The sequence below is a fragment of the Physeter macrocephalus genome, chromosome 8, assembly GCF_002837175.3.
Source record: "Physeter macrocephalus isolate SW-GA chromosome 8, ASM283717v5, whole genome shotgun sequence".
Lineage (NCBI taxonomy): Eukaryota > Metazoa > Chordata > Mammalia > Artiodactyla > Physeteridae > Physeter > Physeter macrocephalus.
Window position 1 is genome coordinate 144,245,266 of NC_041221.1, and position 20,132 is coordinate 144,265,397.

Consider the following 20,132-nt stretch of genomic DNA (forward strand, 5'->3'; position numbering starts at 1 on the left):
CATCCCTCCCTTGGGGATTTTATGGTTTGTGGTGGGAGCAAAACCACATCTATCTTACATGGTAGTGGACTAAGTCACTTCATTTCCCTTCTGGTGAAGAATACTCTAGAGTAGAGAGCATTTTAACAACCAACCAAGCTCCTAAGAGAAAATAAGATGTACCGATGTGTACACAGCATTGGTGACTAGAAGGTGCATTATTGACTCAACTCACCGCCCCCATCCCACCCCACCACACCACCAATCATCTGGTTGCTCCAAGAAGCTAGAAAGTAAGGGCAGAGGGTCTTACAGTAAATCTAAGCTGTTGGGGGTCAGATGGCGATCCCTATAGCTAGATCTTATACGTTTCCACATTTCCAAGCAAGAGTGAACCACCAGCATCAGGGTCATTCGAGATGCTCGTTAATAATGCATGTTCCTGGGGTGTCTCCCAGGCCTACTGAATCAGAATTATTGGGGTAAGAACCAGAAAGTTCATTTTCTGCAAGTTCCCCAGGTGACTCCTTTTCACATTCTCTGAGAACCATGGCTCCAGAGGAGTGCTTCTTGAGCTTCAGTGTGCATTAGAATCACCTGGAAAACAAGGTAAAGCCGGGGATCCTTGGCCCCAGAGACTGTGCTTCAGAGGTCTTAGGTGGAGCCTGAAATTCGCATTTCAAACAATCTCAGAGGTGACGCTGATGTTGCTGGCCCAGCCAGCCAGTGGACCATACTTGGAGCTCACTGCCTTAGCAAATTCCTGATTCCGTCATCAAAGGACTCATATACTGTGGTAGGCAGCTTCTCCCCACCTCCTGGCATCCACACCCTTGGTAATTCCCTCGCTATCTGTGTGGGCCAGACCTGGTGACTCTATATAATTAATAAAATATGCAAAACTAACTAGTTTTCATCTTCCCTCTTATTAAGGAGACAAATGTGTGAATAAATGTAAATGAGCAATATTTAATAATATACACTATTTACATGTAATTTACGTCATAACTTCCTTAGTGCTCAGTTTTTAGGCTTTGACCCTTGGGAGCCTTCTCCTGGGTTTATGGGAGGTTATGAGGGAGCAGAGCCTCGGGGCAGGATGGAGATGGTGCATCCACATCAGACCTCACCTCCTGTGCATTCCACCTGGCCATTCTGAGGCTGTGTCTTTTGAGCTAATAGCATGGTGAATTCCCGCCTGCCAGTCCCCGTGACAGGAGGAGTGGCACCTCCTCTGGTTGAAGAGAGAAAAAAAACAAATGACTAGTTTCTCTGCTGGCAAGGGGAGGGGTCTTTCCCTGAGAAAAGTCAGTGAAGGGAACAAAGTCCAATGGGCTGGTCTTCTCTCCAGTACAATGCCTGATTTCTTCACTGAGGGAAGGAGACAGCTTTTTCTAGGGGCAGGGGTCTCATTTTCTCTAGAACTGTGTGTCTAGAAAGTGCATTTCAGGGTCTGTATGTGTGGAAGGGCCACAGTCTACTGGAAAGGTTCTAGACACAAAGCCAGGACCCCTAATCCCTGCTCCACCGTCCATGCCTTGTGTGACCTGGAATGAGCCTTCTCCCTCTGGACTATGCTCTTCCCATTCTGCGATGAGAGGCTGGGCCAGGTGATGACTTGAATCCCGCCCCCAGATTAAGAGCCTAGAGCAGAGAGGTAGCTTCTGACCACGGCAAATGGTCGGAGATGGGACAGCTGTCCTCAGAGGGCCAGGCCCCCGCCACTCAGCCACCGCGCCCTCTCTGAGGAGCGCCCAGAGGGGCTGCTATGCCAGAGGGGGCTCTGGCAGATGTTGTCCAGCCTGGTCCTAATGATGTCCTGCAGCTCCTCGTCACCCAGCAGGACTGCTGCAGCCAGGGCCAGCCAGAAGTATTCAGTGGCATCGTGGGCATCCTAACCCCCGGCATGGGGGCAGAGAAGAGATAGCATTAGCAGACATTTCCAGGAAAGGCTAAGAGGCAGTGCAGGGAAAACTAAGAACACTAGCTTCTGTCTGCCTGACATCCTTTCTCACCCCCTTCTCCTGGTTCCTTGGGGGAATTCCTCCTACCAACTCCACTGCAGTTCTGCGACAGTGCTAACACTGGCGGCCCTCCTCCTCAGGCACAGGGATGGCACCTTACCCAAGCTCAGACAACCATGAAGCAGCAGCATCCTGGGCACAGAGCTTCAGGTACGTGAAAATGACTCAAGCTGACCTGTCCCAAGTCACTCCCTGGGACCTTTCAAGTGTGACCTAACAGAGAAAATGGTTGCTCACCCTTTTAGATGGGTGCTTGAGCCTGTCAATAACTGGGGGAGAAGAGGCCAAGAAACAGAGAGAAGCAGAAACATTCAGAGCCAAGAGAGACAGAGAGAGGTGGGGAAATCCATGATGACATTTGAGTACCAGCATCCAGAACTACCTGAAATTAAACTTATACCTGAACTTCCTCGTTCCTTGAGCCAATAAAATCCCCTTCTTTGCTTAAGCTAGTTTGAGTTGAGCTCTTTCCCTTGAAATCCCTAGAGCCCTCGGTTGATGCAATCAGATCACACATACTTTGTCCCACTTCCTGGGAGCTGTGGGACAAAGGTAAGATCCCTGTGGGGGAGTCCTTCACTACCCCATCGTCCCTCCCTAATGGTTGGGATGCAGAACAGGAGGTTCCTCTGGTGAGACTCAAAAAGGGATGACTGATTCCCATTAACCCTCATCAGTCAATAATAAATTTGGGCCAGAAACACTCTGGCAAATAAGAAAACGACAACAGAGCTGCCCTAAGGGTCCCCTGGGGGCCAAACACAGGAGTGACTCAGAAGCCACTGTATGAAGAGATTAAGCGTTGCACTGGAGCAGACAGAGACCTCTGGTAAGGGAAGCCAGTGCCCAGGGACAAGGTTCAAGGGCCAGAATTGTAACTGAGAATTACAGACCACACACACAGTTCTAGAAGTGGCTGGAAAAATAAGAAGTTCTGGATTCAACTCCAGCAGAGCAAACAGGAGAGTCAGGGCTACGGTCTTCTCAGGACCTAGGCTTGCTTACATTCTAAGACCCCGCATGTTATTATCTCAAACATGTTAACGCGTACCTAGATTTCTCCTAAAATAGTTTATACAACTGTGTAAGAAGTGAGTTGCAATTGACTAATTAATCTATAACATTTTCAGATATACAGTTAAGAATTAATTTTGATTTTAATTTTGGAGCTTATAGTTCTTTTGTTTGGGGGTCTCATGTATTGTTTTGGGTCTCATATATTTTCATAGGCCCTGGAGGAGATCACAGGCACTAGACCAATGTGCCCATAGTACCTGACAGATGAAGTGGGCCCAGAAGTCACAGCAGGGCAAGGAAAGAGAAGAACTAGGACCTGTCTCCTCAGCAGAGATGGGAGCCTCTTTGAGGTCTCCAAGGGGGCTAAGTGAAAAGAGCCATTGCGTTCCCAGAGGAGCCACTCCCCACCCTATGAGACAACACTCCCCATCTTACCCCTCTCAACTTTACCCTGAAGGCTCAGGGTGAGGGAAGAATATAGTTGGACAGTAGCTCTCAGATGACCTTGGAAGCCTGGCTCTTACCTTCAGCTGGTAGAAGGTGAGTTGGCCCAGGCGATAATACACCTTGGCATAGTATAAGGCCTCCTTGGGGCTCTGCAACCAGGGTGGACAGAGCGACAGAGTCTTCAGGTAGCAGTCCTCAGCCATCTCGTACATGTGCAGGGAATAGTACACAGTCGCCAGACGGTGGAAGGCCACCAGCTCCTGCCTCTGACCTCCTAGAAATTGGAAGACTGAGAGAGATATCCTGAAGCCAACACTTTGCATCATTAGTTCACTCATTCATTCTGTACAATTCTTTGAAGATCTACTAGGTATCAGGGACTGAGCTTGGGCCATAGCATAAAAAGCAGAAGTCCGGCCCACATGAGGCTTACTGTCTCATAGGACACAGACATTCCTCAAATAATCCCACAAAGGTAAGATTACACCTGTGATAAGTGCTACAAAAGGAAACACAGGGATCTATGAGAGTGACTAAGTGGGGTATGTGTTCTGGACAAGGTTTTCTGGGACAATTCCTGAGGAAAATTTTCTCATTGTGGATGTCACTGTAACTCAGAATTCTGGGAAATAATTATTTCCAAATCTCTGTGATGGGAATGGTGACAAGACTAGCTCGATGGAGTAGCTAAGAATTTCTGACAATGAATAACTTCATATAACAAATGTTTTCTCCACAGAAAGTCTCTCTCTTCAGAGTTCTTCTCTGGGGCTGCCATCAGCAGCAGTCACCCTCTGACCCTTCACCAGCTTTCAGTCTCAAATAAGCTACAGAGACCCATTCACTTTTAACTCATGCTTTAGCATCTTGGTGTCTAAGGGATCTTTGACTTGTTTTGGTTTGGGGTGCATTTCTTGTTTCAATAACTAACTCCTTTAACACAAAGTAGCATTTAAAGAGAACAAATGCTTCCAATTGTGTTTCTGGAGTATTTGCAAGGTGGCTATTTGATGCAATCTAAAAACATCGCTTTTAGACTTCAAAGAGCCAAAAGCCAAAGCTAAAAGAAAAAATCCAACTCTCTGATATGGAAAAATCCAGTCACAGGGAATCACATGAAACGGTGGATATAGCCTCCTTTCAGCTTCTGTCCAAGGAAGGATAAAGAATGCTCCAGAGGGAGCTGCCTGGGCCCCCAAGGTCTTCCTGAGATTAGCAGACAGTTGCACAAATAAGGTTTTCTGCAGTAAAGGGAGAGGTAGGAAAAGAGAGAGAGCTCTGAAGTGCAATTAAATACAATAAAGTCCAGTACCATCCACATCTCATGCCCTTGAGAATGCCCAGAGGTCCCTTCTAGAATTATCACAGAAGACTCCATTTGCCTTTAGATCTAATCAGTCCTCCTCTAATAAAACCTGTTTTTCCTCAAGCACCAACATTCAAGATGAGTTTACCTTTTTTCATTCTGCCTCTTTTTTTTCTGTTTTAATGACTTACATTTTTTCTCATTAGCTTTTGTTGTAAATGCAAGTTATTTCAGCTACTGAGGGAGTTAGGTTAACGGGAATCTGACCTTCATTTACATTTCAATTCCATAAGAAAATGTGTACTTGACTAATAATTAACTAATTAAAAAGTTAAGGCGCAGCGCTTTTGTAATGGGGCATTGCCTGTGCATAGGATAAAATACCATTTACCCTGGACTCAGAATAATACCAAAAATACCAACTATAATATCATAATTAGTGTGCACAGGTAACACTTATCAAGGACTTATTATGTACCAAGCACTGTGCTATGGGTTTTACCTGTATTATTATCATCGGTCTTCATAGCAACTGCATGCTGTGGGTGCCATTTTTAATCCTGATTTGCCAATGACAAACTTGAGGTTTATAGATGTTAAGTAGCTTGCTTAACTGGGGGCTCCCTGACACTTCGACCTGGAATTTGAACCCACAGAGTCTGACTCCAGAGCCTATGCTCTTACAACTTTGTTGTCCCTCCTTAGGGAATGTTACCCCCTCCCATTCAATACCCTGGACAATTAGGACCACCAACCTGCGACTGTGCTGAGTCTGGCCGCCAAGGTGGCAAATTCCAAAGCCTTCTCATAGCCTTCCAGGCTGATCTGCAGCTCTGTCAGCTTGTTGAAAATCCGGAGCTCGGTTCTCACTGCCTTCATCCTCCTTGCTAAGGGAACAGCCCCAGCCTGAGAACAGAGGCACAAGGAACCTTAGTTTAGCTGAGAATCATTGGCACATACCATACTCTAGGAGGCTGTACTGCATCCTACTGCCAGGGGTTGAGGGATGGCAGTGACTAAACCCAAGGGGGAGATGGCACCTTCCATGCACGGCTTTTCTCAACTTGCTCTCCTGGTCCTTGCTCTTGGTTGCTCTGCCCGGACCTCAGAGGTGGAAGAACTAGAGGTCATCAGGCTCCCTGAAACTGACAGCCAGGAAAGGGATGATGACTTTCCTCAAGGTCACATGAGAAGCTACTCACCCGCCAGCTACACGCTCCCTTAGCGCCCACAGTGCTAATCTACAAAGTACATACATGGAGTATGTGCATAGTGTCTGAGCGTCCCCAGTAAATAGTCATTTCTATTATTTTTATTATGATAGAACTTTGGGCAGTCACTTCATCTCTCTGAGCCTTAGTTTTCTCATCTATAAAATGTGTATGACCAAGAGCACCTCAATAGTCAGGGACATGTTTCTTGTTCACCCCTAGCTCAGTGCCTGGCACATACTGGGTCTTGATGAATGTTTGATGACTGAATAAACAATTGAACAAGCAAATGAATAAGTATCTGAATAAGTGAAATTTTAAGATCAAATAAGATAATGAATTTTCCCAAACTTCAGTCAGTGACGAACAACAATTGTGATTCTTCACATATCTGCTTACCATCTGGACATTTATTTAATTAGTATTATTTCTTAAATCAACTGTCTTCTATTTTCTTGCCTCATTCTTTGCAATAATATCAGTGATATCATAGGTTTGATGAACTGGTATTATACATCTTTAATTTTTTTAATATATTTTAATGCATACTTAATGAAAACATAGTAAAGCAAAAGTGTTCACCCATGGACCAATCATCTCCCACCATACCATGTACATAGGAACATTATGGTCAACATAAAAGTGTGCTACAAACTGTAAAGTACTATGCACCCAAAAGTTGTAATTATTATGGTATGTTCTCTCAGGAAAGATACTTTATTTATCAAGCCTGAGAATGACAGAGTTTATCAGCTCCTTCTTTGAGAGCCTGCTAGACTGAAGACAGGGAGAGCCTGTGGGCATTGGATGAGGAAGGGAAGACAAAGAAATACCAGCAAGACAGGGGAAGGGGACGCCGGGCGAAGTCCAAGTGGCCCTGCCCACGTTTGTGCCAGAGCCTAGCTAGGGATACTGCTGACTGTGCAGCCCACAACTTACTCGGTAATACTCCACCGCACGATGCCTGTGGCGGGTCCCATTGAAGAACACATCACCTGCTTCCTCGTAGAGCCTGAGAGCCAGGGAGGGCTCCTCTGACTTCAGGGCTTTCTGGATGGCTGCCTGAGTGGGACAGAGACTGCTGTCAAAGGCAGAGAGAAGGACTTTCCAAATGTCCACAGGACTGGCAAGAACGAGATCCTGACCATCTAGCTTAACCCTCTGCTAAAGTCCCCTGAACCCTAAATTGTCTTCACACTCATAAGGCTGGTAAGACGCCTTTAAGATTCCCTAGTCCAGCATTTCCCCACCATGCTATGAGAGATTACTTTGGTGGCCCTAGAAATGGTTTTCAGCAGCACACAAACATCTTATAATAGTTAAGTATTTATTTTAATGTGTTTCAGAAAAAAAGATTAATCATATTCAAAACCTCTGCTTTTAGATAGCATTGTTTAGTGTAAAAAGCTAAGTTGATTTGAAGTTGAGTCAAAGAAAAATAAGTAAATAATGGTACAGAGGTACCTGGATACGGCAAAACTATAAACCTGATGTATAAATGACTGAAATTTGGAAAGCGTGATCTCATCCAACACCTACAGTTCCTAGATGGAGAAACTGAGGCTGAGAATAAGGAGCTTTCAAGTTTACATCAATAGTTAGTGGCAAACAAATGCTAGTGTCTTTCAGCCCATTACCCTTCTCCTGGCCCCTATGACCCCTTTATCTTGAACAAGCTACTTTACATTTGCACCTAAAACAAAATGTGATGAGAAAGTAGAACATGTACCACAACATCTGCAGCACAGCCAAAGGACCTCAAATATCCTTAGGTAGGAATTATTCACCTCAGTGGGAAAAACTGCAGAACATCAAGTCATGTGGCAGTCTAGGGTTGTGGGTGCCTGGGACCAGTTCTGGACAGTGAATTACTGGGGCAAGATCCCTCAGTTATTTTTATTGCATATGCAGCTACACAAAGACAGAAGCAGTGAGATGGAATCCTAGAGTCAGGAGTTCTGCCACCAAGCAATGAACAACCCCAATAGTTCCCTCTGGGCATTTGTCTCCCAGAGACAGAAAGGCAAGACTGAATCGTCTGCTCTCTGATAATTCTTCCAGCTCTAAAATCCCAAGGCAGAATAGAGTCTGCAAGTAAAAGCTTTAAGTCACACTGCTGGTGTGCAGATTTAACCACTTACTAGTTGTATCACTTTAGGCAAGTTACTCAGCCTCACTGAGTGTCATTTGTAAAATGGGAATTTCAGTAGAGACTCTTGCTGCATTTGTAATGAGGATTAAACTATATCAAGCACGTGAAGCATTTAGCAAAGTCTCCCATGCATAGTAAGGCTTCAATCAATGCTATACAACCATTATTAAGTCTCGGTGGAAGTGAATTTGTGTGATTGTAAGTAATAGAGTAAGGGGGAGTAAAAGGGGAGAAAATGAGAAATGGGAAGGAAAAAAAGATAACAGGCATATTTTTGTTGGAGCAAATCTTATATACCATCGTGTCAGTATTGTGCAGATAATGATGATGATGAAATACCATTTATTAAGCATTTACTAGGTCCCAAGCACTTAATGTGTATATGCATATGTTTACTATGCAAATGTTATACCTAATCTTTATTAGAGACAGGTCCAGCCATGAAGAAACTGAGGCCCAGAGAGCTCACGCAGCAAGCCCAAAGTCACACGGTTCATAATCAATGGCCCTGTGATTTGATTCCACACCTGTCTTTTTTAAAGCCCAGGTACTTAATCACTATACTATGTTATATCTCAGATATTAAAGATATGCAAACTAAAAAATCATAAAAGAATAATGTTAATACCACGCACACGTCAACCTTCCCTCAAACTGCAGCAAAACCCTGAAGTCAAGGTGTGTGTCAAGTTTTGGAAAAATGGATAAAATTGACATGACAGATGAGCGAGTCTCCCACCATGTTCTTTGAGAGGTCACACGTGCATATGGGACTCGGGGACTGGCCCTTTGCTGCTTGTATTCAGCCTGCCAGACCACCTTGGTTTCCATCTTGGGTTCAGGGAGCAGCCCAGAGTTGACCATCCCTCCAAAGGCTTGACGAGGACATCACCTCTCCCCAGTTCTAGCTGATCACTTTGGAGGGTACAGCTGCCTCCCCGCATGGCCCAGGTCAGCAGATAAGCTCTGCGGGAGGCCTACCTGCAGGTACAGCTCCACCAGCTCGTCTTCCTGCATGAGGTAGTGGAGTCGCCCAGCTCCAAGCCAGGCCTCAGCAGCCTTGTCTCTCTCCCCCAGGTCAACGAAGATACGCAGGCTCTCCTTGATGCAGGTGAGGGACCTCCTAAGGGACCTGGGGGTGGACATGGACTCATAAGGCGTGAGGGTTCAAAGGGGCCCAGAGTCACTCTGCACAGGAGGAAACTGAAGCTCTGGCAGGGGAACAACATTGTTTCAGAACACACAGAGAGATCGAGAACTGATCTGAATCTTGGATCTGCCTAAACCAGCTGTGAGAACTTGAGAAAGTACAGAATCTCTCTGTGACTTGGTTTTCCCATCTGTAAGATGGGGATATAACTGTACCTGCCTCAGAGGATGGCTGTGAGGATTAAATGAGATAGAGTGCTTAGAACAGTGCCTACCATAGAGTAAGCACTTGATGAATGTTTAAATGTTAGTTATCATTTTTATTATTACTGGCCCATGGTCCACCCAACTTTTGACTACTCTATAACATTTTTTCATAAGAACCTAACACAGTGGATGCCAAATGCATATTTATTGAATAAATCACAAAAGAATGACCATAGTGGTAACTTTATTATTTTTTTAAATTTTACTTTATTTTTGGCCACGTTGGGTCTTCATTGCTACGCGCGGGCTTTCTCTGGTTGTGGCGAGCTGGGACTACCCTTCGTTGCGGTGCGCAGGCTTCTCATTGCGGTGGCTTCTCTTGTTGCAGAGTATTGGCTCTAGGCACGCAGGCTTCAGTAGTTGCAGCACGCGGGCTCAGTAGTTGAGGCATGCGGGCCCTAGAGCACGCGGGCTTCAGTAGTTGCGGTGCATGGGCCCTAGGGAGAGCAGGCTTCAGTAGTTGTGGCTCACGGGTTCTAGAGCACAGGATCAGTAGATGTGGCGCATGGGCTTAGCTGCTCCGTGGCCTGTGGGATCTTCCTGGACCAGGGATCGAACCCGTGTCCCCTCCACTGGCAGGCGGATTCCTAACCACTGTGCCAGCAGGGAAGTCCCATAGTGGTAACTTTAAATCCTCAAAAAGATTTTGATGTTTGTATAAGAAGAAAAATCAAAGAAGGGTGAAAGTTTTGGTGCTTAACAGAGTACTCTTTAATTATCTGGAAATTGTTTATGTAGAAAACTCTTGCTCCATGTCAGGAATTAATGAAGAAATGAGGCATAGGTAACGCAGTGTTGAACAGGTTCAGAATTCCAGAACAAGAATCATCCCTGGGCATCACCTAGATAGTAGTTCTCAACTCCAGCAGTAATTAGAATCATCTGGAAACTCTTTAAACATGCATACACAGGCGAAGTCACCCCAATGTGTTGACATGTCATGCTAGCCTGGGACACTCTAGCTCAGGCACCAGCATTTTGTCAAAGCTCCTTATTAATTACTATTGTGATTCTATTGTGCAGCTTGGGTTGAGACTCTCTTCTTTTTCTATAGAGAAAACAGGCCCGGAGATGGGAGGTGACTTGCACAAGGTTGCACACCACCCTGGGAGACAATCAAAGGCCAGAACTCTGTTCTCCTGAGTCCCAGTCCAGGACTCATCCCACAATACCCATATTCCTCACACTGTGATTCATGGCCCACCTGCACCAGCATTACCTGTGGAGCTTATTAAAAACACAGACTCCCAGAGCTCCCTCAGACTGACTGAATCAGAATCATCATGGTAGCCAGCCAGGAATCTGAATTTCTTAGACACACCCAGGTTATGCTCCTGTGCATTGAAGTTTGAGAACCACTGCACCAAACCATGCAAATCCTTCTAGAAACACTGACCATCACCCCCCAAGTCTGTAAACAGTTAGGAGGTCCTCATCAAACATGGCTACCATCTCATGATGGGCAACCCAGCCCCCAGGCCCCCTTGTGCATAGTGATGGAAACAAGCATTGCTTGTGACTAATGAGGCCCTGATTCATCTTGGCTATGAGGCAGCTATTAGCCTTCTGCAGAAAGTGCCAGGCATTTGGCCCTTGTAAGTCCTGAGAAGAAAGAACTCTAGTTTTCCCTATTGCCCTGCTCTTGACATGATATTTATTGACATCAACGATGGGCACTGGCCACCCTCTGTCAAGAATTAGAATGTCAGACTTGCTGCTCAGACTGTGCTGTGAGCTGAGAAGCTGCACACTGTGCTGAGGTGGTCACCAACCTCCTTGGCCTGATAACCACAGGCCTCCTTTACTATAGGAAGCCCTGTCCTTCTCTCACCCACTCCATACCCACCAAATGCCAAGCAGGGCTAACAGGTTCTGCACGCCTGGCCTCTACTGCTCTCCCTACTCCCACTGGAACAGTTAATGAAGAGAGGATCCATACATCTCATCCTGACCCTATTTCCTGCTCTGTTTTTGTTTATTACCATTTGCTGTCCTGGGAGACCCCTGGGCTATGGCTGTTTTCTCCAGACCCCCAGGGAGCAAGATTTGGGTTATCACAGAGAAGCCAACTCATAGAGCAGGCATTACGATCTTAGAATTTTTCTCTCTGAGCTCACTATGACTGAGGAAGAGAGGAGGTCAGTATTCCTCTCCAGGAAACACCCCATGGGGGAAGGCAGGACTTACAGAGACCCAGATGCTCACATTGCACTATCAAGACTCTATGTGCAGGCTACCCTGGTGGCGCAGTGGTTAAGAATCTGCCTGCCAATGCAGGAGACACAGGTTTGTGCCCTGGTCCGGGAAGGTCCCACATGCCATGGAGCAACTAAGCCCGTGCGCCACAATTACTGAGCCTGTGCTCTAGAGCCTGCCAGCCACAACTACTGAGCTCACGTGCTACAACTACTGAAGCCCGTGTGCTTAGAGCCCGTGCTCCGCAACAAGAGACGCCACTGCAATGAGAAGCCTGCGCACCACAACGAAGAGAAGCCCCTGCTCTCCACAACTAGAGAAAGCCCGCGCGCAGCAACAAAGACCCAATGCAGCCAAAAATAATAAAATAAATTAATTTAAAAAAAAAAAAGACTCTATGTGCATGGGTTTTTCAAAGACCACTGCCTCCACTAAGTCTTATACCTGATCCATGACTCCAGTAAAAGACAAGTGCCTTATGGTCTAGAATTGGGAAGTGGTCTCCAGATTCCTTGGTTGTTTCCTATCACCATTCACAACCCCATGTGTTTATATCTGTCAGTGGCTGTGCTATATCACCCACCAGATAAGCCACTAGCTTGGCCTGGAATGTCCCAGCACCCCAATTCCTCCAGCCACAACCTGCAGGCTCTAGGTGTGGCTCAGCTCCCAAATCAAAGAAGTAAGGAGCATGGCTGGTGTAACAGCATGAATTCAGTCTTGATCTCAAGTCTCATGCATTCCCGGCCAGCTATGCCTGGGCCCTGGCATGGTATCTCCTCCTCTCCTCTCAAACCCTCAGTCTTCTCTTTTTCTCATTTTTCCTGCCCCCAAAGTTCAATCTCTGTGGCTGAGTCCTTGTTTCTTCCTTCCTGTGTGGACATCAGCCATGAGCCTGTGGTGAGGTGACCTCAATACACCTGCACTCCCAGACTTCCTCTTACCAACCTCTGCTGGGGTTTTCCAGATCCCTGCCCTGCCTGGATGAATGTTTGACCTCTGGCCAGAGCCCAGCCTCCACTAACTGGTCTTATCCTGATTCCATAATGAGAATTGCCACTCACAAGGGGCTGACCCTGGGCCAGGTGCTGCGATACAAACTTTCAGTACACATTCTCTCATTTACTCTTCACAGAAACCCCAAGCCATGAGAGTTCTTAGCTCATTTTGTCCATAAAGAAACCCAGTGGGTTTTTAAAAACGTGTCCATGTTTGCACTGCTCATTTCTAAAGTTTTATGTTGAGCTCTCTGCTGTTTTGTCTTGTAATAACAGCAATGACAGCAAATGTTACTTAACATTTATTGAGCACTTAGCATGTGCTAGGGGCTTTACATGCATAATTTCATTTAATCATCACAACACCACTAAGAGAGCAGTACTATTATCATATCTATTTACAAATTGGAAAAATAAGGCTTTGAAGGGTAAGTAACACAGACCAGGTAATAAACCCTGAGATCTAAATCCCAGGATCTAACCCTGAGAATCAGACTCCAGAGCCCCCTACAAACCCTCAAGCAGTGCTCAATTTCTGGCTCAGAAATCAGCTTGTGGGAAGGTTTTGCTTATTTTACCACTTTAACAACTTCAAAATTTTGAAGGACATAAGCTACCTCACACCCTGAACAAAGCGCCCCCATCGGCAAAAGTTGGGTGGTGCTGTACATCCTAGCCTTGTGATCAAACGAGAACGTGTCAGCAAAAGCAATTCTTTCCTTGTTTATGATTCTAAAAATGTTAGGGATTAGTCATATTAACTATACTGAAAACCAAACATTGAAGCATTTTTTTTTCAGTTCCACAGAAGTAAGATGCACAGGATGAGAATAAAAGCCAGGAATAATGACTTATAGGCTACTATTGTATTCACATGCAAAGAATCATTATTTTGCAAAGATCTGTTGCATGCAAGGCATTTCTTTCTAAAAAATAATATGCACACCCTTTGTCGCACTTAGCACCATTTATGTGATACCTCTGGCGATTATGTATATAATATCTACTTCCTGAACTAGATGATAAGCATTGTGAGCTCAGGGACTATATCTCATTTGTCCAGTTTTTAGCACAGTGCCTGGGCCACAGTAGATGTTCAGCAAGTATTTGTTGAATCTATCCAATAGAGCCACAAAGTTCTCATGGATCCCACCTGGTTCAGCTCTAGAACTGAGTCTATAGACAGTCTAGAGTACAGTCTGTATTGTGTCACCTGGAGACAGAAGACAAGACCCCCTAAAGACCTTTCTCATTGAGAGACTGAAAAACTTCATTAAGCTAAATTCTGTAGTCATCACCCTGAAGGCAGAGAAAGCAAGACTCAGAAGGTACTGAACAAAGGGACAGCAAAGTGTCCCAAGACAAAATCCTGAAGGCTGAGCCAAAGTTTTCACCATCTACTTGCTCTCCCTTACTACCCACCATCACTAAATCCTAGAGAAAACCTTTCAAATAGGAGGACTATAAATAAGTAAAAAAGCAGTAATGGGTAGTGAAAAACACCTTAAATTAAGGATTCAGGGATCTGCACTAATACCAGTGAGGCAAGTAGTATAAGCAGTCTGGACTCTCCATAGCAGGCAGAGGTCAGAGCAGATGACAAATGAGGCCAGTCTCATCCATACAATTCTGAGAGGTTTCACCATACAGTCATCTATACCTACTGCTTATTGAGGGTGAAAATTATTGGCTGAGCAGGCAGAATACACACAGAATAGTTAAGAACAAGCACTTTAGGCCAAGGGTTGGCAAACCATGGCCCATGAGCCAAATCCAGCCTTCCACCTGCTTTTGTAAACAAAGTCTTATGGGAACACAGCCACATTCATTTATATATTATCTATGGCTGTTTTCACACTACAACTGCAGAACATAGTTGTGAGAGAGACCACATAGACAGAAAGCCTAAAACATTTACTATCTGAGTTTTTGTTAGTGTGCTGACTCTTGTTCTAGACACAGATTGGGTATCAATCTCTGCTGTGTGGCTTCATGCAAGTTACTTGACTTCTTTAGTTCTCAATTTCTACGACTCTTTCTCCCTCATATGGTCATCCTGAGATTGCACACTGCTTGGTAATCAGTGCATGCTCACTGAATGCCTTCTGTTACTATTATGACCATCATTTTCAATACGGATGCTGACTGTGCCAGTCCAGAGGCCCACTGCAACCCCCTACCCCCATCCAAACTCCACATCCCCTCCTGGGGGATAGGCTGTAGTCCTCTCTCCCCTTTAGTACCTATACCCAGAGAACATCAAACTCAGTCTGTGAAACCTACGGAATAGCTTTCAAATGTATCCTCACCTTTCCATTGCTATGGCTATTCCCTTGGCCCAAAATGGTATTCTCTTACCCTTCCCCACTTTTCAAAATCTTTCCTATCCCTCCAGGGCATCTTTAAATGCTATCACCTTTATGAAGTTTTCCCTGACAGATGCGCCAACCCTCAGCTGAAAGTGTTCTTTCCTCTCCCTCCAAACCTGCCCCTGCAGATGCCTGTCATCTCGCCTATGAACGCTTCCTGCCTTTGCCTGCTATGGCTTTGAGCTTTGTGAGAATGGAAATCCCATGGGGGTAGTTTAGTTGAAAAAATGTGTCCATTACATCAAAACCCACTTAATAAATTCCTCCTAGAAATCAGTGCCAGGAACAAATTTGCTCCAACAGATACGTTTGTTTATATTCTTTTATCAGACAGTGGGAGGCTCCTATGGTTTTCCCCTTTTACCTCAGCTACTAGGAAGCTTAGAGCAAAATTACAGTAACCACCTCCAGGTGCATGGAAACACCTGTTAATCTACGTCTGTTAGCTGGTCTTTGTTCTTTTCTTTTTTTTCACGAAGGCTTTGTAGGAGTAGGTGATTTATACATGCTAAATAAATACAGCATTAATAGCAGTTCTCCTTGATGAACTGAGCATCCTGAAAAGGGATAACCGCCTTATGTTTGCAGAGGCTTCCTCTGACACCTAAGGTACTTCCCATCTTCCTCTTAGTATCGCTCATATTAGTGGGAAAGGAGAAAAAGTGGATGTTTATTTCCTCCCAGTTATACAAAAAGAATCTCAGATATTAGAATTATAGAATACTAGGATTAAAAAATCCTAATCTGGATCAACTTCCAGAATGATGAACTAAGGACCTCCAAAAATCAATCCCCCACAAGAGCAATGAGAACATGGGCAAAAATTGTCACAACCAACTTTTCAGAACTCTGGAAATTAACAAAAGGCTTGCAACTATTCAAGTAGCGGTTACTCAAGAGCAACAGCTGAATCTCCTTAAGAACAGAGACTTTTGTTGCTTTTTAAGTTGCTCTAGAGACATCTTCTCTCCCCAGCTCTGTGACAGCCTTAAAAACTAAAAGCCTCTCAACCATGGTAGCTGGGAAAACAAGCAGCCTAGCAGCCATTGAAAAGAGTACAATGAGTGTGGAATTCCCCAGCATTCTATCCCCAGGGAATTGTCACTATTCTACCTGCTTGGAAGTTCACTGAAAGCCGCCACTCACAGGGCTTGTTTTATATAAACTAATTCAGAGATCGCTCAGTATAAAACAATGTTTTCCCTGAGGTGTTTGTCCATAAAGATCAGCAGCAATTGTTTTAACACTGCTGCTGTCTGAGGTGGTGAAAACATTTGGAGCAAACAATAAGCTGACAAAAAATAAAAAGGAAAAGCTGGGAAATGAAATGTCCATTGGAGGCTTTGAAAAGCTCCAACGTAGTTCCAGGAATCTAACAGACCACAAAGTATAAAACTGTGTCCATGCCAAGGAAACCCCTGAGGTTGTTATAAATTAAGATGTTAATTATAATCCCCAGCGTAACCACTAAGAAAAGAGCTGAAATAAACATAGTAAAAGAAATGACAAATTTAAAATGGAACAACAGAAAATATCTATTTAACACAAAAGAAAGAAGAAAAGGAGGAATTTTCAAAAGATATAAGATACATAGAAAACAAATAGCAAAACAGGCAGACATGAATCCCACCTTATCAGTAATTACATCAAGTGTAAATGGATTAACCACTCCACTCAAAAGACAGAGATTGGCAGAATGGATTTTTAAAAACCAACAACAAAACAACAATAACAAAAAATATGACTTAACTGTATGCTGTCTACAAGAGATACACTTTAGTTTCAAAGACACAAATAGATTAAAAGTAAAAGTATGGAAAACTTTTGGACACACCATCCAAAAAGACCTTGAGTGGCTATACTAATATCAGATTAAAATAACAAAATTGCCAACAAAATTGCCATGAAAGACAATAAAGAAAAGTTTATAATGATAAAGGAGTCATTACATTCGGAAGACATAACAATTAGAAAAATAATGCATCTAAAAATAGAGCCTCAAAGTACATGAAGAAAAAGCTGACACACTTGAAGGGATAAATAGACAATTCAACCACAATAATTGGAGATTTAAATACCCCACTTTCAATAATGGATAGAACAACTAGACATAAGAACAAAAGGAAATAGAAGACTTTAGCTATAAATCAATTAGACCTAACAGACATCTCTAAAAACAATGCAATGAATGGCAGATACACATTCCTCTCAAGTGCACATGGAACATCCTCCAGAATAGACCATATGGTAGGCCTTTCTCAATAAATTTAAAAGGAAATCATACAAAGTATGTTCTCCCACCACAACTGAATGATATCAGAAATTGATAACAAAAGGAAATTTGGGAAATTCACAAATATGTGAAATTTAAACAACACACTCCTAAATAACCAAGGGGTCAAATAAGAAATCACAAGGGCTATTAGAAAATACTTTGAGATGAATGAAAACAAAAATACAACGCACCAAAACTGGAGTAAATGGAGTGAAAGCAGTGATCAGAGAGAAACTTGTAGCTGTAAATATTTATATTAAAGAAGAAGAAAGATCTCAAGTCAATAACCTAACATTCCACCCTAAGACACTTGAAAAAAAAAAAAGAGCAAAGTAAAACCAAAGCAAGCACAATTAAGAAAAATAATAAATATTACATCAGAAAAAAAGATGTAGAGAATAGAAAAACAATAGAGAAAATCAATAAAATCAAAGGTTGGTTCTTTTAAAAGCTTTTTTAAAAGGCAAATCTTTTGTTAGTCTGATCAAGAAAAATAAGATAAAAGACAAGGAACTAAAGTGGTGACATTACTACTAACAGAAATAATTACAGAAATAAAAAGAATACATACAAAAATCAGCTGTATTTCTATACACTGTCAATGAACAATCTGAAAGTGAAATTCAGAAGACAATTCCATGTACAATAGCATCAAAAACTACTTCAGAATATTTAACAAAAGGAGTACAAAAATAATATTCTAAAACTACAACACACTGTTGAAAGGGGTTAAAGCATACCTAAGTAAATGAAAAGACATTCCAGGTTATGAATTGGAAGGCATGATGCTGTTAAGATGGCAATATTACCCAAATTGATCTACAGATTCAACATTATCCCTATCAAAATCCCAGCTGGCTTCTTTGCAGAAATTGAAAGCTGACGTTAAATTTCATATGGAAAGGCAAGGGACCCAAAATAGCCAAAACAACCTTGAAAAAGAATAACAAGTTTGGGAGACTCACACTTCCCAATTTAAAACTTACCATGAAGCAATAATAAACACAATAGTGTAGTCTGGCATAGGCCAGACATATAGATATATGGAATAGAATTTAGCAATCAGAAATAAACCCTTACATTTATGGTCAATTGATTTTAAACAAGGGTGCTGAAAACATTCAATGGGGAAAAATAAGTTTTTCAAAAAGTGGTACTTGGGCAACTGGATATTCACACAAAAGAATCACACTGGACCCCTATCTCACACCATAATCAAAAATTAACTCAAAACAGCTGATTGACCCAAATGTAAGAGCTAAAATGACAAAACTCTTAGAGGGAAACAAAGAGGTAAATTTTTGTGACCTTGGATTAGGCTACGATTAAAAAAATAGATAAACTGAACTTCAACAAAATTGAAAACACTTGTGCTTCAAAAGATGCCATCTAGGAAGTGAAAAGAAAACACATGGATTGGGAGAAAATATTTGCAAATCATATATCTAATAAGAGATTTTTACCAGAATACATAAAGAACTTACAGCTCAAAAATTAAATGACAAACAACACAAAAACGGGGCAAAGAATTTAAAGAGACATTTCTCCAAAGATATACAAATGACCAGTAAGCACATGAAACGAAGGTCAACATCTTAATCATTAGGGAAAGTAAATCAAACCCACAATGAAATATCACTTCATACCTAACAGGATGGCTAAAATAAAAAAGACACACAATAACAAGTATTAGCAAGAATGTGGAGACACTGGAGCCCTCATAAGTTGCTCAAAGGAATGCAAAATGGTGCAGCTACTTTGGCAGTTCTCCAAAAGTTTAACTATAGAGTTACCATATGACCCTGAAATTCCACTCCTAGGTACATACACAGGAGAATTGGAAAAATATATTCACACAAAAACTTGTTCAGGAATGTACACAGCAGCATTAATCATAATAGCCACAAAGTTGCAACAACTCAAATGTCTTTCAACTTATGACTAGATAAGTAAACCTGATATATCCACACAGCAGACTAAAATTCAGCAATAAAAAGGAATACTGATACATGTGACAACATGGATAAACCTTGAAAACATTACCCAAAGTGAAAGAAGCCAGTCACAAAAGGCCGTATCTTGTATGATTCCATTTACATGAAATGTTCAGAATTGGCACATCCATGGAGACAGAAAGTAGATTAGTGGTTGCCAGGCTAGGTAGGGGTGGGTTAATGAGAAGTGACTACTAATGGGTATAGGGTTTCTTTTGGGAGCCATGAAAATGTTCTGAAATTAGATAGTGGTAATGGTTACAAAACTCTGTGAATATGCTAAAGATCACTGAACTGTATATTTAAAAGACAATTTTATGCTATATGATTACATCTCAATAAAGCTATTATAAAAAGCTCAATTCAGGGCATTCTTCTATAAGAGTCCTGAGTAACCAGCCTCTACTTGAATACTTATAATGATAACACACTCTCTCCCACATAGGGCAGACTGCTCCATTTTTGGACAGTTCTTTTGAAAATTGTTTTCCTAACCATTAAATTCCCACCACCTACCACAGTACCCACTACTTCAGAAGGGCTCCTATAGTGGAATAAAATGCTGGATCAACATTTCATAGTGATATTTTTAAATGAAAAAAGTAACATGAGAGTATATTATGTAACAGGGCTTCTATCATAATCCCATTTAAGTAACTAAAAATGTGCAAATTATATATACCTAACATATATTTAATATAGAGAATATGTATCATATAATCTTTCATATGTATAGAATATTTCTTGA

At 42.7% G+C, this 20,132-nt stretch overlaps 1 protein-coding gene across 1 annotated transcript in view; it reads right to left on the minus strand.

Annotated features, from left to right (window-relative positions):
• Window positions 1–1,681: 1,681 nt before the first annotated feature.
• Window positions 1,682–20,132, minus strand: part of SH3TC2 (SH3 domain and tetratricopeptide repeats 2) — a 62,112-nt gene continuing 43,661 nt past the window's right edge. The window contains exons 13-17 of the mRNA XM_028492594.1: window positions 9,118–9,268; window positions 6,924–7,046; window positions 5,529–5,679; window positions 3,545–3,741; window positions 1,682–1,873 (exon numbers count right to left, since the gene is read on the minus strand). Coding sequence (XP_028348395.1) covers window positions 1,682–1,873; window positions 3,545–3,741; window positions 5,529–5,679; window positions 6,924–7,046; window positions 9,118–9,268 — 814 coding nt within the window. The remainder of the gene's footprint in view (window positions 1,874–3,544; window positions 3,742–5,528; window positions 5,680–6,923; window positions 7,047–9,117; window positions 9,269–20,132) is intronic.